Below are 22,493 nucleotides of genomic sequence, written 5' to 3' on the forward strand. Positions count from 1 at the left end.
ATAGCTGTTTTTCACATCAAATCGGTACAGCTGAAAGTAATAACAATACGAATAAATAACTAAACCTAAAAAATGATTTTAGTTCATGTACGTATTAAAAAAATGAAATTAAAGACAATTATCAAATCAACAGCGATTTTCTATACAAAAATATTTTTATTTGAATTGAGTTACAATAATTATGGTTTAAGTTAAGTTAATAAAACTGATTCTTTTACGTATTTTCGTTTCCTTACATTATTCATTTAAATACAAATTATTGATCACACAAAATGGAGTAATCTAACTTTGGTATACATGTAGGTAGTATTTTTTAGTATATCAGCGCACAACTCGAAAATTACGTATTTCGTTTATCTTAATTTATTATCATGGTGTCAGAATATGTATATAAAAATGTATTTCATATATTCTCAAAGAAATTTTAATTTATGACTACTCTCAATGTTTCCGTAGATGTATATAAATACTATGTATTAGATCTAGGGCGAGAAAAGCCCACACAACGGACGCTAAGGCTAAAAACAAATGTACAATTTTATAAAGTACAAAACGTTTGAACTTTTCACTGACCTGACAAACGGTTGTTCTTAGTCCAAATCTTCGTCTTCTCGGTACGCCATAAATCCCAACGATGGCACTTTTTCACAAATATTCTCTTCACAAGCACTGCGTCTTTTATTCACAGGGGATTCATGCGCACCTTTTTACTTAATTTCACTAACTGCAATGTTTTTTCACGCAAATACGACCGCAGAATTAATCGAGACCTTTACGCTGTAAACTATTTAACATTGCACTGCACTGGCCTCAAAATGTATAAAGTTTATAAATAGTGGTGGAAATTATAAGGAGCAAGTCGTAGATTCCAAAACATAATACATTCAAATCTTTACAATACAAATTATGTTTATTTAAGTACCTGTGTTTGGCTCAAACTTAGTTTTACTATTAAATTTAGAATAACGAACGCCTGGGAAAAAGATTACCATTTAAATTTGAATTATACTATTTTATAAAGTATCGTTTCCTGAACCAACGAAAATAGATAAAATTATTACTCGTTATTTGTAATTGCCAATCATTAGAAAATCTAGAAAATCAGAGCCTTACTACATTAAATAAATAGATGTACGTAATATGTACGTATGTATGGGTAATCGTGTAAATACGAATACCAGTACGCGTAGATCAGCGAAATTCGGACGAACAAAAGTGTTAGAATCTACTATCGTTTGGTTTTTAATACGATTTGGACGTAAGCGAATAACACGGTTTGCTACGCTAACGTATTATGAACTGCACTTTTTTCCAGAGGTTACTCGCGTAGTTACAAAAATCATACTAAAAAGATGACGAAAGCGATCATTTTCATTCGTTTGAATCGCGCTGGTTCCAGGCCGGTCTTATTATCTTAAGACAAACACAATTTTGCACGAATGCTTACCATTCGATTATGAAAAAATATTTTACAAAAAGACAAATTTATAATTACAATTATTTTGTAATAATTACATCGTAACTAAGGTAATCAATCGATAATTTGAAAAAAAAACTATAAATTAAATCTGTACAACTTTCTTCGTTCTATTAAAATTATGACGATAAATATATTAAATCAATATTTATTTATAATTAATTTGAAATTAGGTTTACGTAAGAGGTCATTACGGTTATTGTAGAGATATTCAATCGATGAATATTTATGATTTGAGAAAAAGGCCTTAAAAAAATTTAAGAAATCAAAAGAAGCGCGACCGCAAAACCCAACTGCTATTTACAAAGTGTAGGAACATTTCTCGAAAAACTAATTTTTTTATATTTTTCCATTTTTTATTTTATAAAATAAAAACGAGTAGACCTTTTATTAGAAAAGCCGAATAAAGAAATTTTACTTTACTGAACATTAAACTCATGTAAAATATTATATAATATGTATTATTTTGGTATTATTGGTATAAACTGGCGTTCTATTGATAACCAGGTGTATTCAAGGTTTATAATAAAGCGAGACTCGGTTCCGTGACGAATTGTGAACACGTTTTGGAGATTTTAATATGCTGAAATTTTGTTGATTAAAGAAGCCAGTTGCGAATTATTTGTTAAGAATTGTGTTTCTGGCTGAAAAATACAAGAGCAATTTTTAAAATTAGGAATGCATCGATACGCGTTTCTGATGATACGATATTATAGAAAAGTATCGGCGATATCGATACCGTTACGAATAGTGAATTTGAAAAGTGTTAAACACTAAAACATCGCCGATGTATCGATATCGGATGCATCGCTAATCGAATTATTTGATTGGTATGTAATTTGTGGGTATTGATGCTGAGATCACGTCACAACGCCGAGGGTCGCTCGATAAGTTAAATAAATAAATAGCTTGTTTTAATTATTTTCCTATTGCGGTGACGTCGGTGGTGTCATATTATCTGCGTCATCTCCACTTCCCGGTTCCCCTTTCGTCTTGTTCTCCTTCTTCCACTTCATCCTCCGGTTCTGGAACCAGATCTTGATCTGCCTCTCCGTGAGGCACAGCGCGTGCGCGATCTCTATCCTGCGCCTGCGCGTCAGGTAGCGGTTGAAGTGGAACTCCTTCTCCAGTTCCAGGGTCTGGTAACGGGTGTAGGTCTGCCGGCCTCTCTTCCTTTCTGTAAAAAAAGAAAGAAATTTCAATTTAGTCGAGTGAAATAGGTAAAATTTTAAAAACATGTATCGAATTATGAGTTTCAGAAAGAAAAAAACCAACATGCAACATTTTAAAACGGGTAACGAAGAAAAAATACACATAATGTAGGGCATAAAAATCTTAGAATAGGTACTAGTATACCCTTCAGAACCAGTTTTAATCAATCAGTTTGTATCATAATAGTAAAACAAAGGCTAGACAATTATGATAGACGTCAATAAGGTCGATAAAAATAAATGAAATAGCATGTATAGACCAAAAGATGATAAATTTGGTTTCATTGCATCTATTACATAAATGCACAGAGAATTTTCAAGATGTATAATAAAAACTTAGATCGATCACACATGAAAATGGCGTTATCAAATAAACCCTTTTTTTGTTGTAACTAAGCCGGGTACGACTTTTAATGAGATCATGCAAAATGGAGCTGCTGTCAGTTTAAACGCTGATTTCAAGATGGGATAAAATGGCTGGAGTTTACCAACACGCCGTGGTTAATTGAGGCCCAGGTTATCTCTCCCTCTGTTAAGGTCTGCAATAAACCACTCTCTGGTCCACTTACGCGGTATCGGGGACCCTTCTGAAGCAAATTCTATTCACCTCGAGTCGATTATTCAATGTCCATGAGAAGCACGGACCTCTACCCACCTCATATAAGTTCAATATTGTTTATTTATACATTTTTGCTACCGAACCCAATTAAAATAATTTCATCCGCCTACGCGCATTAGTCATTGCCTTCAACCGGGTCTTAGCCAGTTGCAATACTGGATAATATACAGCGTGTTAGAATATTATAATTCTTCATTGTTTGACTTCATGATTATCTGGCAATCATTTTAACAACAACATCAATATTTTCACCTTCTGTTCATCAATTGTCCTTAAAAAATGTGGATCCTTTTTAAAGCGTTATTTTTACTAAAGTGGTGTATTGAATAAACATTAGTGTTCATTATTTGGACGTACGATGAATCTTGCAATGCTGCCTTAAGATTCAAGACGGAAAATACTCCCCTAGGAAACATTTTTTTTGCTTGATGTATTCCATTATATAAAATTCAATTTTGTCATTTACTCTTTAAAGACCACGCTTGAAAAATATATTTGAAAAAATATCAAACAGTGCTGTGAAATCGCGCTACAGTAAGCAAAATATGAGATTTGAAATACAGGTATTAAAAAACATAGAGATATACTGTTAAATAACCTGTTTTCTATAATTTATAAAATTTATACTAGTATTATAAGTCATTTATTTTTTATAAAAATTTAAAAATATATATATTTAAAGAAATAAGAGAGATACAATATCACTATTACATCCCTGTTACTTATTTGACATCATGGCTAGACAAGAATTAATAATTTTCATTTCGCGTAAATGTTTTTTTAATACCGTTTCTTTGAAATGAATGAAAATTAAATCAATTTTATTGGCTTGAATATCGAAATAAACAATCATTAGTATTTTTTAAAGCAGTTTTCTCGGCTTTTATTTCAATATTTCCGTTGAAAGATGACAAAACTGATACTTCATTTTTTAAAATTGTTTGAAGGAGAACTTTGATGGGCTCTAAAAAAACGGAATTTTAGATAAGAAGCCTAGTTTAAGTGTAAGTAGATGTATTGGACATTTGTTCATATAGGATTTTGTTTTGAAAATACTGAAAAACCAGTTGATTTAAATATAACTTAATATGCCTAAAAAGATTTATCATATTTCGTCAGATTTTCATTCAAAAGATTTATATAATAAAAATGTGTAAATAAAAAACATAGAAAACAACATTTATGCAAACAAATACAAAAAATCATTTTTTGGAATTGATTCTTATTACATGTTTAGCATGACACCCTGTGTGTTAGAAAACGTCTGTTCGTTCACCAAATCATAATAAAAGATTCAAACTTTTTATTGCTATGATGAAAAATCGTAACGGGGTATCTTAATGTTCTAAGTCATTAATGTACCTACCTTATAACAGTGACGCTAATGTTCTACTTGTGTTGTTGGTTGTTTATGTAATTCAAGAACTTTTTTTGGCTATTATGGGAGAATAAGTGAGTATACATGCTTTTGGTACATTAACCTTTCTAAGGCCTTCAGCTGATGGGGTTCGGCCGTTATTGAATGAGTTTCACACTGCGATGGATGATTGGTAGAAAGAAAAAGTTGGAACGTTTTAGTTCCGCATGTAGATGAAATTCAATTTCGTACACACGGTATAAAATAACCCGCAGAAAAAAGTTGGAAAAAATATAAATGTAACTATTAATTTGTGTATTTACAGATAATAGATACCAGGACAATATTAGGCATAAGAAAATAGGGAACTGGATGGCTGAAAATAGACTAACACTTAACCCATCTAAAACGGAACAACTATGGATGGCTTCAGCCAGACGACATAATTTGATTCAGGATACGGCACTACCCGATGTAAGAAGTACCGTTTTACCCACCGTTAAACTACTGGGAGTCTTCTTTAATTCTGACCTTTCTCTTGACGCTCAAATTAGTAGAGCGATAAGTTCATGCTTTTTCCAGCTGAGACAGATTAAATGCATACGCAAAAATTTGCCAGTTGATGCCGCCCGTCAATTAATAAATGCGTTTGTAGTGTCTTGAGTCGATTATTGTAATGGTATCTATGCAGGTCTACCAATGAATAAAATGACTCGCTTACAGTCTGCATTGAATGCCGCAGCGAGACTTATTTTTGGAATCTCTAAGTTCAGCCATATCACTCCACTACTTCAGGAATTACACTGGCTACGTTTTCCACAGAGGGTGGAAAACAAACTCTGTCGGCTTATTTAAAAGTCACTGCACAACTCTGCTCAACTCTGCATTCCAGATGAACTAGCTGACAGACGTTTTACGCTTAGATCAGCTACATCTACGTCGAGAGGAAAAGTTATTATACCTCTACGCAAACAGCGCACTATATTCGGCGAACGCACATTTGCGGTCGCCGGCCCTACGGCATGGAATGCTCTCCCAGCAGAGGTCCAAAACTATGAGAGTGAAGTGATGTTTTGAAAGAAACTTAAAACCCACTTGTTCTCTAATTCATTTGAATGAATCCTCGGTATGTGGTGACAAAGTACATTGTTTTTCTTAAATTAAAAAATAAATTAAATTAAATTGATAACTTTACAAAATTACTTTGTAAAGCCCCCTTAAGGTATTATATTACGAAAATGGCGCTATATAAGTTATCCATAATAATATTAATAATAAAAAAGGTGGTTAGATTTCATGACTAGCATCAAAGTCCGAAAACGTACGCCGCAGTTTCCTATAACGAGGGTTGTGAGGGTGCAGCGATGGACCTGGCTTGAAAATTTGCTGCTTATGCCTGAAAAAAGCTTTCACTAAAGTCGCCTCATTTTCATACCTGCGCTTGCGGGCTCCAGCCGTCCCGAAAGACTGTCGATGACGACCTTTAGGCTTTATTCGGTAGAGCTAAGGGACGCGGGATTGATGTGAGAGGAGTCGAAAGTGCTCGATAGCGATAGGGTCTCAGAGAGGGGTTTGGTCCACATGCCCCACCTAAAAGCTGACGTGGAAAAAGAAAAAAGAATAGATGCCACAATGCTCGATTTTCCTTTCAGGACATTGGTAGAATAAAAAAAATAATTTCAATCTATGTTTCAAAAATGTTGACTGAACGATAATCTTTTTTTGTCCAGAGTAAGATGAATAAAGTTTGCACTCAGTTTATAAGTAAAAAAAAATATCACTTCAACAAAAGCATAAATTAATGTAGCGTCCGTCTCGCCATGAACAAATTTTATTTTTCTGATTTTCAAATCATTTAAAAAAGAAGTTCTTTTTTCTATGGTTAAAGAAAATTTATTGTAAAAGAAATTCAAATCGAAGAAAAAAACGTTTTTTTAAAATTATCTAGTATAATTTCGAACTAACCAGCGCTTGTAAGAAGTTTTGGACTTTTTTATCAAAATAATAACAATTATGCAATTTGAAAATAAAAATCTAAATCATGAATATTGTTTTACTATGTGCACATTATTGTGTATGTATGACTTCAGTTTTGCCGTGTAAAATATTTTTCTAAACATACGCGCATTAATAGAGAAATATTTATTTTAGGTAATCAATCGTCATATTGTATTTAACAAAGGTTACCATTCGCATGTAAATCACTGTGCTATCTTGATCAGAAGGTAAAATGTCTAAAAATGATAGGATATAATTAATTCACTAATAGCTTTTCATTTATTGCAGAAGTCAGATAAAGTAAATAATAATCGTTATTTTGATTTCAAATATCAATTTTACCATCATTATCTCCTTTACCGCACTCAGTGGTGCATATGACATCGCATTGGTAAACCAAATACAGTTAAGGTGACCAATCTTATGCTTCAGGTGCCAGCCAAGGTACAATGAAATATTGCGCTTAAAAAAACCTATGCAACAATTCACGACCATCCTGTCAGGAATCGGACCCAGGACTTTAAGAATGGTAGATGAATGCGTCAAACACTACACAAGGAGACAGACTTAGTTCCAGTCAGTTTCTTTATTCAGGATTTTTATCTGAGAAGCCATCGAGTCGAAAACATTCGTCCAGAGTTCTGGTTCTATTTCACACACAGAACTGTGTAACATCATCCACTTGGATGCAGAGAATTAATACTTTATACGAACAGGCGCCAATGACGCAGTTGGTTAAATAGCTAACCACAGTTAGTTAAAACATCCATCGACATTATTTCCTCACAAAAATGACAGAAATCGGTCCCAATACGATACATTTCATTTTATATATCCGGGTTCGATTCCCGCCAGTTACAAAAAAAAAAAATCTTGGAAAGATTTTTTTTCCCATTGATCTCGGTGTTATGGTGTATTATTAATAACTTTCTTCCATATCCTTCCATAAAAAAAAACACCAGAAAGTTATGACACTTCCATTTTTTATATTTTATTGACGAACTGAACTTATACAGTCAACAATGGTAAACACATTTTCTTTTTGAAAATCTTTAAAATTTTAATTGGTTCGAATTCCTTTTCTTTCTGATAAAAATACATAATTAAATTTGTAATGTTTTGCGTCACATTGAAATTAATCGAGAGATTTTGCGATAGTGTTCATTCCGCCTAACAAAAAAATACAATACAATGCACTTGCCAAAATCAACAGGAAATATATTAAATAAAGTGTATCGTATTGGGACGGGTTTCTGTCATTTAGAACATATTTTTGTGAGGAAATAATGCCGATGGATGTTTTTATTTTTAAATTCGTGAGTGATATTTCATTTAAACTTCAAAACTAACATCGTGTCGCAGTAAATTAATTTCTAGACAGTCATAAGGCGGTCGCTTTTCGGGAAGTTGAGCCAAGTAGGTTCATACATGACATACGTAGCTACATATTATTTGTACTTACGTACATGCACGAAAGCTGCTATTGCACACACCTACGTAACAGTGCATAAACCCAGACAGAAACATATGGCTGCCAACAAAAATAAAGATACCAACACATAAGAAAAACGAGAAATTTGTGCCTATATTCGGATTAAGCCAATCAACAGGCTTATAGGAATATATATTATATGATAACACTTAATCTAAACAATCTTATGATCTATTTACAGAGGTATAATTATGGTATAATCTAGGCGAACATAGTACCTAAGTGTGTCATCGCGAATCAGGAGTGACAACACCGCTTGCTTCTTGAATGCTTGCCTTCGCTGTAGGAACACATCGACAGTACCGTTTAATGAGATTTTGTTCACTGTTCTGAGGATCCTTGGCAGAGGAGAGAAGAATCCGATGTTGGTTTTATAATTAATTTCCCACATCAATTAAGTAACCATTAACCTTGCTTTTCATTGAACTATTTTTTCCCCATAATTATAATATATGGACGCAATAAGCATAATACATCAAACTATTATTGTACGTTGACTTGCATAACTGTATATCGACGCTGGAAAGGAAAAAGTTACCGATCGACATGTAGCAACATTACAGATAAGCCAATTTTTTATTTTTTTTTTAATTAAAAAAATCGTACGTATGTATTACTTTGGCGTGATTACTATGTAGAAAAGTTAAAATTTTAATTATGTTATTAAAATAAAAATAAAAATAAGAGATTCTTTATAAATTAAAAAAAAAATTCTTTATTTAGCTCTTTTGCAAATTTGCAACATGTCGCTTGGTAACTTCCTTTCCAGCGTCGATAAATATTTTGAGGTTGTCTAAATTTTTATAGACAAAGACTGGATTCAACTCCATGGGACCTGTTAATAATAGCATATTACAACAAATATGAAGATCAGTAATAAAGAAGTCTTTCGAAGCCTAAAAATGGTAAAATTGTAAATTTGTTTTCCGGCGTTCCTTAGTAGGTGAAATAATTCGATCAAATGAATCTCTTCATAACTATAAAGGTTTCAGCTTTTTAACTTTACTTTCATCAACAGATGGAAGAATCGAAGATATATGGATGTTCAAACATAGGCAAAATGGTGAATGTTACACAGTGTGTAAAGTGGCCACTTGAACCAACCAATGACAGGTCATAAGCCGTGTTGATGCCTGGACTTCTATATCACTTTCTCTTATATGTTCTTCATCTCTGTTGTAATATGTTAATATATTAGTACCTTCAGTCTGCTTCATCTTAAAATTCGTTTGAATATCCCGTAACGAGGCAAAACCAATTAAATATATTTAAATCCGTGTTCGATTTAAATATTAAGATTATAGTCCATGTTTTTCTACAAAATAAATGTAAACTCATTAAATAATTAATAATAATAATGGCTAATAAACATCCCCCGAAACTAGGCAGTAATTTTGATTAGATTTTTTAAATCCTTGAAAAATTACCCCTTTAAGCTATATAATAATATTTTATAGCATATATCTTTGACGGGAAATATCTTTTATCAGGAAAAAATGACGAAATCAGCTTCTGACATCACAGAGACCTGTGTAGATTTATTGTGACTTGTAAGGGCTCTAGTTTATAAATTATCCCTTCACAGACTATTTAAATTTGTACGCAGCATGGCCTAGTGATCAGCGTGTTTGCCTACCATGCGAGAGGTCTCGGGTTTCATTCCCGACATGTTTGTCGTGAAAATTTTTAATGAAAATGAGTTTTTTCGCTGGATTTTTTTTATAGTACTTGGGCTGGCTCCTGCGCGTCCTGGCGGTTGGTGTACCCGATGCACCATTAGAAACTGAAGGGGGACAATGAAGATGAACATACATATCAGTAGTTGAGAAAAAAATGTGGAAAAATTGATGAAAAATGGATGTTAAAACGCTGGCCGCATTGTGGATAAAACTTTGTGTAAAATGATTTTTAAACCAGCTCATGACAGGCAACAAGCTCTGTAAATACCTTAATTTCAAATTTAAATATCTATCAATAACTATTATGATCGACCGCTGAAAGTTTACTAGACAGTTATTTTTATTGAATTTTTCACACCATGTCCCAAAGTGACTAGCAACATTCTAACCGTAATTGAAGGTTAGCGAATAAAGTTAATAAATCATGTTGGCATTTAATTTCCCGTCTGTTCGATTAAGCAATCAGCCCATGCGTTTATTTTACAATTAAAATTTAGAACAAACAAATGACTTTTGAGGTTATATATAACAATAGATGCATTAAATGCATTCGTTTCAGAATGCACACCGACGATTTCGACTTTAGGTTTTCGCAATATTGTTACTTATATGTCCTTCAAATGAAATACTAAACAGTTGTAGTATTTTTACAAATATGACTTATTTTCATAAAGACACTTTTTTCAAAGAACTGACCCGCTAAGCCACTATTTTTAAGGTTAGTCAGCAGGTAGGAAAGAGAAGATATGAAAATAAGTTGTTTAAAATTAACCATAAAACTCAGACCAATTGAGAAAAATGTGTCTTAGATTTTTTTATTGCAACTGGCGGGAATCGAATCTACCAAGCCAGTTTTGCAGTTGGCCGTCTAACTACATGCGATATCAAATTAAAATTGAAAAATTTTTGAAAGTTGATTAGATTTTTCCGTTTAATTAATAACATTTCCGAAGAACCGCAAGCTTGGAAATTTGTGAGATAGAATTTTTGTAAAACAAGTTTTTTTCGCAATTTCAAATAAAACTATTTTTTCTGTAATAGCCACTTTTATCCGTATCATACAATGTACTTACTCTATTATGAATATCTAGATTTTAAAAATCTTTTTTACTGACAACAATTGAAATTAATAATTATTTATCTGTCATATTACATTTTTTAATAAAGTAGTACTAGTTGGGGTTTGAACTGTCAATAATTCAAATGTCAATAATTTGGCGAAAATACAATCAAACTGTCAGTAGGGTCGCACATTTTGCTGGAGGATGCGATTCTATAAAATGCTGCAAACGCCCAGTTACATTCCATCGGCAGCACTACTGACTAGTCCAACTCGTTAGCGTCCACGTCGCGAACCCTGTGCAATGGGATCACACTCATAGTGGTGTGATCGCAGCAGATAACGAGAGGATAAAAGGCGAGTTTTTGGCGCCTCAAAACCAAAACCAACCAGGTAGAAAAGGTAACCCCGACAGAAAAATTCACCAGAGAAGGCAACGGGAAACCACTCTGGTCATCTTTTCTGGTGAGTACATCAATAAGCAGTCGTCCTGGCTGCGAAATATAAAAGTAGCGCAGAACAGATACATATGCTTTCGCAGTAGTGATCGCCAACGTCGGGGGACCCGGCAAGGCACTAAAAGAAGAAGAATAAAGTAGAGTATCACGAACCCTCTCATATCTTAGCAAAACAATCAAAAGTATCTACGTATAATATAATACAGAAACAAAAATATTGAAACTTTATATCGAAATATTTAGGTTAATTTGCTGTGCCAGAATTTTTCAGCTAAAAATCTTATATGTATAAGTTCATATCTACTAGATTTTGTAAAGTTATTTTTAAGGAACGCATCCATTTAGCAATTGCTGTATTTCATCTGGACGTCCAATCTGAGTACTGCATATGTAAATTGTAGGGACATACAACATATTATAATATTTATGTACGTACAATAGATGCAGCGTCTGAGAAAACTATATTTAACCGGGCAGTAAGAAGGTACTTATAATTAATGGACTAAGCGGAGGCTTTCTCGTTTTTTGGACCGTGTTTATTATTAATCAAAGCTTCGGATAGACGTGTTTAAATTCCAGGTAGTGAGTTAGTTCCCGGCGCTAATGAAAACTAATAACTTGTCGTTTCGTACATGATATCTACACGATGTCGCCGCTTGTATCGTTAGTGTAGGACGTTTGGACCAAAGCAGGAGGATTGATATAGAATCATCCATTATCAAAGAGATCCTCGAGTGATTTTTAACCCAGACTATTCTACGGACATGCATAAAAAAAACAGGATTTTAAAAATACATTACGTAGATTATCTTCAAACGTGAACGGGTCTATTTAATTAATGATTGCAAGATATATTAATGTCTTAATCAGTTGGTCTGAGAGGTTAAAACTAACATATAGTATTTGAAATCTACAAAATGTGTCTACATATAAAAATACGCAACCTCTAGTTGTATGAATTTTGCTTGTATACATATAATTTCGATAGTGTGAATGTTTAATGATAATGAATACTTGTTGAACGCTATTTTTATGAATCAATATACACATTTAAAGAACACTATTATACGGTGGTTGTAATTATTCTGGCACTCTAATTATGAACAAACTTTTGAATTTCATAAGCAGTTAAATTGTTGTTTCATGTATTGTCACAATAAAATACATAAGTAGACGGATTGCGAGTTTTTACATACGTGTTTAAGTATATATGTGAAAGTATGAATGTGTATGTATATATGTGTAAATTTGTTCATACAATCTTGCTATTAAGTAAAAATTATTAAATCAGTGTACCCCCCCCCCCCGCACAAACCATGCATATATGTTTTTTTCTTCTGAAGAAAATATTCTGTTTTTTTATTGCAACTTATTAAAAAAATTATACAATAAATGCATTTGTTTTATAATAGATTAATTTCTTACTCAAGGGCAAAATGTCACATAAAAATCGGATTTTTAACATGTCTTAATAAATTACGCAAATCTCGTGATTTTTTTCTATGACGTATTGTTTTTTAAAAATAATAATATTTTTTGCAAGATTCGATTACACAGTACCAATTTTTATAAATTTTTTATAACTTCGCATCACGAGAATAAATAAATAATTTAAGTCAGACTAATGTAAAGTTAAATATTTGAGTATTTCATTTTAGTCTAAGATTATTTTAAACCATTTTAAACCATAATATGGTACAATATCAAACATTGAAATCATGTAGTGCAAAAAGGTTCATATCAAACGAATGATATACTAAATTGGATTCCTACATCCTGGTAACCGTTGCTTAAATTTTCTAGTTCTGCAGAGTGCCTGGTAATTTCCTTTATTCTGACGTCACAATTCATCATGGCGCTGCCACAGACACGTGACTGATGCAAGATGGCTGCGTAAAATGACAGATGACGAATGTGTCTATTTTAAATAAAAAAATACTGTAGATTGTAGCACCCCCCATGGTATGGGTTTCTATATAGATACTCCCATATGTACATGACCCAGGAAAGCGTCCCATGTTACCGAAAACCACACTTTTAATAAAGATGTCTCGATTTGTACACTACTGAAAGCTGACATAGATTACTACGTACGTATTTTTACTTGTGAATTTGAAACTTACTTGATAAGGAAAACATGGTGCCAACATTTGAAAACAATGTGTTACATCGAATACGATTGAATTTATTGAATTTTCAGATAAAGCATTTGGTGAATAGTATTTTCGCTAGAATAACGGTAAAAAATAATCAAAAACATTTTTAGATAAAAAGAGTGCATTTTTAAAATATAAACTCCGTTTCTCATTACCGTTTTTTTCATCCCTTTAGCCGCATCTTTAGTGCATAGGGTACAGTATTAGAATACTAAATATAGCATATTAGGCATTTGAAAAATACATTTATATATATTATCATTATATCTATATTTTTTGCTTCGAAATAGACGAGAAAATCTTACAAAGGCATGGCCTGTGCATGAGTACACATTATTAAATGAAATTATTAAAGGCTTCTGGAATAATATCTACGATAGATATTCTAAAAGATAAAACTGCTAATTTTAAAACATAAATGTTTGGTTATAAATATTATGGTTATTCATTAAAAAAGTAGCTATTTAAATCAGCTTTTATTTATTCATAGATTTAAAAAACAAAAATCAATCAAAACGATTAAAATAATCGATCTGTATTATATTATTTGAATTTTAAGAAATATAGATGACAACATTTTTAAAATTGTTTTTTTTTTGTTATTTATTTTTAGTCTATAAGTAGGGCACACATAAATATATTCTTACGTGTGTTCATATTTTTTTTTAGTATCGTTTGATTTATATATTAAATCAGGTAGCTTGAAAACGTTTTAAAGGTCGTGAGATATGCTTCACGTACGTGATTTCAAATGTATATAGTATGTAATAACGGTGAGTGAAAGAAAACTCATTCTCAAAGAATTACCGCCTCTGTCCAACCGCCGCACCGCTTTGGTACTTTACATTTCCACAATTTTTTTCTGGTATCAAACCCGTAGCGCCTCTGTTCGGCGGATAAATCAAACGTGGAACGAGTCAGCCAAAAATAATTAGGTGTCTCTCAAATCCTCGCGCAGTGATCAATTACTGGGCAGGGGCGGATTATGGAGCGGAGCGGGGGCGATGGGCAGAGCTTTGTATGATTACTTAAGTGTAATAATAGTAATTATAATTATAATCATGGAAGAAAATCATTATTCAACAGTTGCAATAAGTTAAATAGAAAATTTGAATAATACCGTTGATGTTTTACAATTAATTCGAAATTGATTTTCAAATACGATAATAATTTGTCGTTATCAAGTAACTCTTATAAACATTTCGGTTTTCGTCAATTAATTCATTATGTATTCATAATATTTAGATATTTCAATAGATATGAAGCTATTGAGAAAATTGAATACAGATTAAATTAAGCGATTTATTCAAATCTAAAATTTGCTACTGTAGCCATTAAAAAACGTTGCATTTTTACCTGCTAAATTTTGGCATCTTATCTGCTGAATTGTGGTATTTTTTGCTACTATATACAATACAATATTGTAGCATTTTTATTTGTTAAATTGTAGCATTTTTGCTGCAAAATTGTGGATTTTAGGCTGCTAAAATTTTTCTCTCTTATATTTCAGAAGGCAATTATGAAATTACACCCCTTGCTTAATTTCATTTGTTTGAAGAAATAAAAAAAATATGTCCGATCAAACATGGGTAGAATGGTGAATGTAACACAGTGTGTAAAGTGAGTGCTTAAACACGTTATTGCAAAAAGTCAGCCAATGACAATTCATAAGTCGTAAGCTCTGTAAATGACAAAACTCCCATATTCCCTTTTCAAAAATGTTAAATATTTATCTCAATGGAAAAATGATTTAAAATAAAATTAACTTTTGAATTTGGAAATATCAAAATTATGAAGGCCAAACAATAACAATTTGTTGGAGTGTTATTTTCGTTTCTTTTATTTCTGAGACTTAACTCGTTTTTCGAATATTTGATTCGTAACGTGTAATTATCAATCGAATATGAACGAAATGACTTATTTAACATCATCACGATTTTCTAAAGTCAGTTATTGATGATTACCTTACTACGTATATACTTAACTGCTATATATTTCACCTCACGAAGTAATTAATATGGAAGGAATTATTGGAAATTGCTTACCCTCGGGTTTAAGTACAAGTACAAAAAACCATATAACTAAAAATAAAAAAAAGTGTGAACTTTTTTTAAATAAACAAAAAAAGCGGCCTTATGATTTAGCTACAAAAAAAATAATATTTTAGGATCATTTTATTATAGTTGTAAATAACCATGTTAGAAAATTAGAAACAAGTTTTGGTAGAGCGGAATTCAAACTTCGGACCTCACGACTTGAAAGCTCAATGTCCGCCTTGTGATTGTCAGCGCGTTTACCTACCATTCAAGAGGTCTCGGGTTCGATTCGCGACACGGTTGATGAAAAATATTGATTTAATAAGGTGTTTTTACACTATGATATGCCATATTACCGGCCTGGCACCTGAAGCGAAATCTTACCATCATGCATAAAAATATCAAAATACGCTGCAGTTGGTGCTAATGCCTAATGCAGTGCCCTATGTGCCGTTTGATGCGAAAAGTAAACGATCGTTTTTGTGCTTTATCGCAATATTTTACAATAGACACAATAAAAAAGATTTTTTTGTCTAAACTACGAAAACATTGTTTTTTGTAGTAAAGATCAATGTAAATGCAAGCTGTGTCAAAGGCAAAGGGAATTTAAAAAATAGTTTTTCATTAACAACTCGTTAAAAATGGCAACCAAAATTTTAATGTTTTGGTAAAATATAAGAACGCAAATATTTCATTTTATTCAAAAAAAAACTTTTTTTTACAATTTGGCAGAAAACTTTACTTTTTGTATTACATATTTTCTGTGTTGATTTACGTCTTTCAAACCTAATTCAAAGTGCGTTTTTAAAGAAAATAATATTTTGGGATGAAGATGGATTGGCATGGTTTAGCATTGGCTCGAAGTCTTATTTGTTTATCGTGTTTATGCATACCATTATTTTATTGCCCATGTTTGTCTTTGCTCCATAGATTTATATTATTTTTGTACAGTTTCTTGTATACGTATACGTATACGTATGTAAATGTATGTTTCTTCATGTAATTGGCTTAGGCCGTATATATGTATGTTAAATAAAAATATTGCATTCGAAAATCTCATTCGTAAACGGATCCAGTGTAAGTTAGTATTTCTGTAACATAAGGTTTTTTATTTTTATTATAGATATAATACATCTGAATTCTGGTGGTTTAAGTACGTACCACATTGTTCAAGGTGATCTGAGAGAAGAGGCCTTCCTCTGTTATATAAACAAAAGTACACTTATGCAGATTTCCTATATTTATTTTTTCAATGCATAATTATGCTTAAGTTTTATTGACAACATTGAAAACTTTCACATGCAAGTTGCTGCTAATATTTATCGAGTTTTAAATAAAGTATTACAGTTGAAATTTTAAATAACATATATTTGAGTTTAATCCCTTAATATGTATTGAAAACCCTTATGTTTTATAATTTATTGACTTGCGTAGAAAAGGTATAATACATTATTTTATTTTATAAGATGATTCAACTAGATACATATTAGAAAACATACAATTTGAAGGTATTTGTCGACAATTTCACATGCATATAATATATCTTCAATATTGTATCAGTATATATAATACAATATTGTTATAATATTTATATAAGTGTACAATTCGGCCTCGTGGTGTAGTGGTCAGTACGTTAGCCTACCATGCAAGAGGTCTCGGGTTCGATTTACGACATGGTTGACACGAAATACTTATTTGAAATGGTATTTTTACACTACAATATTTCACAGCTCCTGGACTGGCACTTGGAGCGTAAGACTGATTATTTTACTTTCACGTAACAAAAATGATCCAGACACGGAGCGATTGGTGCACCAATGCAGTGCCTTATGTAGTATTAGGTGCGGACAGGGAGTAAAGTGTATAATACAATGAAAAATAAGTTGTACGAGTGAACTTATTGACTAAGATTTATTATCTTATGTCCCAATTGAAAAACAGCTATTCGTTTGAATTAATTAGGTTTTTTATTTTCTGTATGTATCTTTTTGATAAATTCTATTTATTGTATTACAGTACAAAATTCTTCTTTTGTTGGCTGGAAGATATTGCTTTTAGCAACAAGTCCTCCAAAGTACTTCTTTGTACTAGAAGTTTTAAATATTATCGAGTATTGAGGAGCGCCCTTGAGGTGATTTTCACAAAAATGGCGCTGTATAAATTATCCAAACATTATTATTATTATTTGTTGTATTTACTGTGGGCGCTCGGGCGCTTCACTGTACGTTTGTGGATATTTAGTACTTTGAATTAAAATGAACGTAATTTATGCAACAATTAGATTTTTTTATTAATACGTTTAAGAAATAATTAAAACATACAATTTATATTTAAAGCTCTGACTTTGTGGCAATTCTTTACTTAATCAAAATAAAACTCAATATATTTATAATATTATTTTTATTTTCTACTTAAGAACCTTGAATTATATAACTATATAAGGACATTCAATCCATATAATCTTCACATTCGTTTGAAAATGCCCTAACAAGGCAAAACAATTGTCCCGAAGTTTTTATTTTTATATGTTTATATTTGTAAAAATAAAATCAAGTGTTCAGTAGACTCAAATCAGTGATTGATTTCTAATTATAAGTTTAAATATGGAGTTCTACAAAATAAACACCAAATCAATCAATATGATAATATTAACTATTAAATTAAACCTGAGAAAGGAGGTTTATATATCTACAAACCCGGTCGGTAGCAAAAAACATTAAGTGGTTAAAAACACGATGTTTTTATTTTAATTTTAAAAATGTGAATGTTTTTATTTTGATTTAAAAAAATGTGTTTAAAACTGTTACAAAATTTTCCATTAACATGTTAGAAAATATAAAATTTAGAAACTAAATTCTAATGAAATCCTCTCGTATCGTCGTGTCAGCTTTATTTAAATTAAAAAACACAAGAATCTTCACCGTACCCTGCGCAAATATCGCGAGCAGCTTTGGCAGCTTTTCTCTATTCCCTCCATTGAAAGCAAACCCATTTTGAAGGCTCGTAAGCAAATAAAATAATGTATGTAAAGTAAAAGTAATCACAATATTTTGTGGAGTAGAGCTCATTTGTAAATTAGGACAAAAAACTGACACGACTAATGTTTTACACTTACATCTATTTTTATGCATACTCAAACTTTTTTATCTTTGGAATAGTTGAATTGAATATTTAGCTGTATGATTCCTTTCAATAAATAAATAAATATATTTCGCCTGGGGACTTCTAAAAAAATGGACGCTTCGTAATATTCTCTATATATTTTTAAAAGGAGGATTGATTTCTGGGTCAATCTTGTAAGGTCCGCCGTTTTCTAGTTGACTTGCCCTGTTTTAGTCGTGTAATCCATAACGCATACGAACACAAAGTCATAACAAAGACATCAAAGCATGACTCGTGTAGAAGACGGAGACATATTGCCTGGCATTGTGTTCGCCGCGGCGTGGTACAAACTTATAAATGAGAGTGTATTGGAGACAGGGACGCTCAACAAATCTGAATAGGGGAGGATTAAAAAAACATAAATTAAAAAAAAACGTGATCAGTCTTTAAAGTTAACAAAAATGATCAAGACACGCCACGGTTGGTGCATCAATGCAGTGTCCTATGCACCATTAAGTGCTCAACAAAAATAAATAATTATAATAATAAGTAGGTACCTATATGTTTGTACCAAATATGCCGAAAACATGACAGGCTGTGACTTTTTCTTGAAAAAAAAAGTGCAAATATTTAAGTTATGTTCGTACAAATACTTATCATTTCAGATAGACATTTAAATAGAAATAAATAATATTTCTAGGTTATTCGTTTTAATTAACATTTTCATGTCTCAACTTGCTATTCAATAATTGAATTATTCTTAAAAATACTAAATTCTTAAGTGCTTGGCCATAGTGCAGAGCGTTTGTGTTTGCGGCGCGGGCGCGAGCGAGGGACGCAGCGCAGGCCAGGTGCGCAAAATGGTGCGTACCTGATGCGCAAATGGTTTGTTGGTGGTTTGACTTCCCGCAAACCGAGTGGTCAAAATGCGCTCAGCGTCCACGTGCGGATACCTGGCCCAAACGCAAACGCTCTGCACTATTTATTTGTTTAATAAATATATTTTAAAAATCACGTACGGAAAATTAGAATCAAATATTCTACCTAAGCACTAAAGATAAGTCAAACAAGTGAAGTAGTGTGGCATAGAAGAATGCGATAGGATACGTTGCAGCAACATTACAATCCAATATTCTACTTGAGTACAAGTCAAAATTCTAATAACACAACTATCAATGTATAAAAAACAAGTTTTCATTCATAGTTATCCGGTCCAAAACAGAGCACCTACAAAACGAATCGCAGTTAGCCCCACGTCACTTTGACGTCACTCGGCATGTTCACCGAGTGCACTTCAGATATTGCGTACATGTACTCGTATGGCACGGTAACGTAAAACATACAGTTTGTCCCACGGAGCGCCGAACGTCTTGTTTTCAGGTAATTCAAAATATGCGTAATTTAAAGCATTTAATTGTAAATGATTTTTTCAACATTCCAGGAAAAATACTTATTACAATAATAATAATAATAATAATAATAGTAATGTTTGAATAATTTAAATAGCGCCATTTTTGTGAAAATCACCTCAAGGGCGCTGTACAATAAATAAATATCCCAACACGTTTTGCAGCTACAGAGCGCATGGACGGTTGGGATTCAAGTTCCTCGTCTCCAATTATGATATATTACAATTATGATATATATGAGCTAGATAACAGAACGTCTTGCAGCTATAGAGCGCATGGACAATAAGAAATCTAGCCCCTTTTTATATTTTTATTTTTAAAATTTTTATTTGACAATGAAGTTAAGAATTTAAGTGATATTTTAAAAACGAAATAAAAAGCAAATTTATAAAATTAGAATTTATATAACAACAAGTCTTGCAGCTAACGAGCGCATGGACGGTTGAAATTCTAGACCCCATTTACAAAATTTAGATATTTGATAACATTTACATAATATGATAAAAATAATATGATAGCTAACACAAAAAGTCTTACAGCTTCAAAACGCATTGACAAATGGAATTTCAACAACATAAGAATGATTTTGAAAATTGCAATAATAATACATTGAGCAAAGAACTAGTTAGTATGGCAATTAAGTGAACATGTAACAGCACAAAAAGTAAAATATAAAAAAACTTAACAAAGATAGCATTCTTTAACTTACAATACATCGAATATAGTTTTTTTTTTGCTTATTTAAAAAAAATAATTTTTAAAGAACTTCAAGAGACTCTGTTTCAAAATTTGGATGATTATGCAGTAACAGAACTATGTACCAACTTGTAAAAACAATTATACCTCGAATTCATTCATTAGACGTACCTGTAGAAATTATAACGGACTCAGTATTGATGTAGACATTTTTAACTGCACGTTGCATTTGTACAGAAAATTTCTTCATGGGGTCGATTATTTGGGATAGTTGCTGAATGTACATCTTGAGTGGTTTATGCTATGTATATGTGCCGCATGTAATGTATATGTTTGTGTATGTTTTATATGTGCGTTCATGTGTGTGCGTGGATGGCTCGGAGTGTGCATTCGGTATTTTTATTTATTTTAATTTATTACCTCTATGGAAAACGCAAATGTCAACAATTATCCTTTTTTCACTTAAAATTCTTATTTATTTTTTATTTTTTGTCACATTTAATGTTTATATCTTTTTAATTTATGAAAACTTAATTGGTCTTTTTATGTTAAAAAAATGTTGTTTTTAGTACTTATTTTGTATGACTGTATGTTTTCTAAATAAAATAAAATAAAATAAAATAAAAAAATAAAACAGGGCTGATAGTTTATGATCTGTAACTGATGGTTCATATTATGTAATATATTTACCGCTGACCGCGGGCCTTGATTTGTTCTCCCCCACATACGTCACAAGGCATTAGGAGCGGCCATTCATTCCAACGCACCCACCAACAGATTGAGATTTTTACCGAAAACGAACAAATGTAAAAAATGACTTCTCCGTCCATTGTTTGATTCTCACATAATTCCGTGCCGGATTTTAATAATGCCTTTTGTCGTTTTACATATAAAGTATGCATAGACACCCGATAGGGATGGTTCAGTGACGCGAATAAAAGTGACATTTACAGTATATTTTTCAATACAGAATAAGTAAATAATTTTCAAAATTAAGAGATAATTCTGGATCAGTTTGTGGTCCCGTGGTGTTGCGGACCAGAGCACCGAGGTTCGAAACCCAATCTACCCTAAAATTATTATCATTTAAACACCATGTTTACTAGTATGGAAGGGCTAGCTGTTCCTAGATGTTGCAATAAATATGGCAAAAAGACACTGCAATACAGTATACCTAAAATATTTCACATGTTACCAAACAATATTAAAAATACTGAGTTAAATACAGGAGTGAGACGCTTGCTCAAATTATGGTTAATAGAAAAAAGTGATAGTTTTTAATATTTGATAATGTAATATGTAATGTTTTTCAAGTTAAATTATTATTAATGTAGGTAAAGTGTAAACAATCGATGCAATTTATAAGAACCTGCTGACGAGTTGTATGTATGCAACTCAGCAGGACTTTAATTTAAGACTATTTTGTAAATAAAAAATATATATATACATATAATAGAAAAAACTCTTCGGTAATGGCCTCAAAACTAAAATATTTTGATAGACATAAAATCGCTTTATCTTTTTTTTTAAATATGGGTACCAGGCAGCTACGTGTACATGTTTTTAATATGCACTTTCTCCATTTAATAAAAAAAAAGTTTTGGATTTACGATATGTACGCACTTTTATATATAAAAAAATATATATCATTTAAAAAACATTGTTTATTAAGTGGCTGGCGCCGCGACGCAGTTGGTTAGAATAAAAGGAATATTGACATATTACATTATGTTTTGTTGAACG

The 22,493-nt window shown here is 31.8% G+C and overlaps 1 protein-coding gene across 1 annotated transcript in view; it reads right to left on the reverse strand.

Annotated features, from left to right (window-relative positions):
* Positions 1-1,941: 1,941 nt before the first annotated feature.
* The window catches only part of Antp (homeotic protein antennapedia), a 61,150-nt gene continuing 40,598 nt past the window's right edge, over positions 1,942-22,493 (reverse strand). Inside the window, exon 2 of the mRNA XM_088235809.1 lies at positions 1,942-2,654. Within this exon, the coding sequence (XP_088091935.1) occupies positions 2,404-2,654 (251 nt within the window). The 3' untranslated portion in view covers positions 1,942-2,403. The remainder of the gene's footprint in view (positions 2,655-22,493) is intronic.

The sequence above is a fragment of the Micrasema longulum genome, unplaced genomic scaffold, assembly GCF_059751315.1.
Source record: "Micrasema longulum isolate JH-2025_06_02 unplaced genomic scaffold, ASM5975131v1 h1tg001447l, whole genome shotgun sequence".
In the NCBI taxonomy this organism is placed as follows: Eukaryota; Metazoa; Arthropoda; class Insecta; order Trichoptera; family Brachycentridae; genus Micrasema; species Micrasema longulum.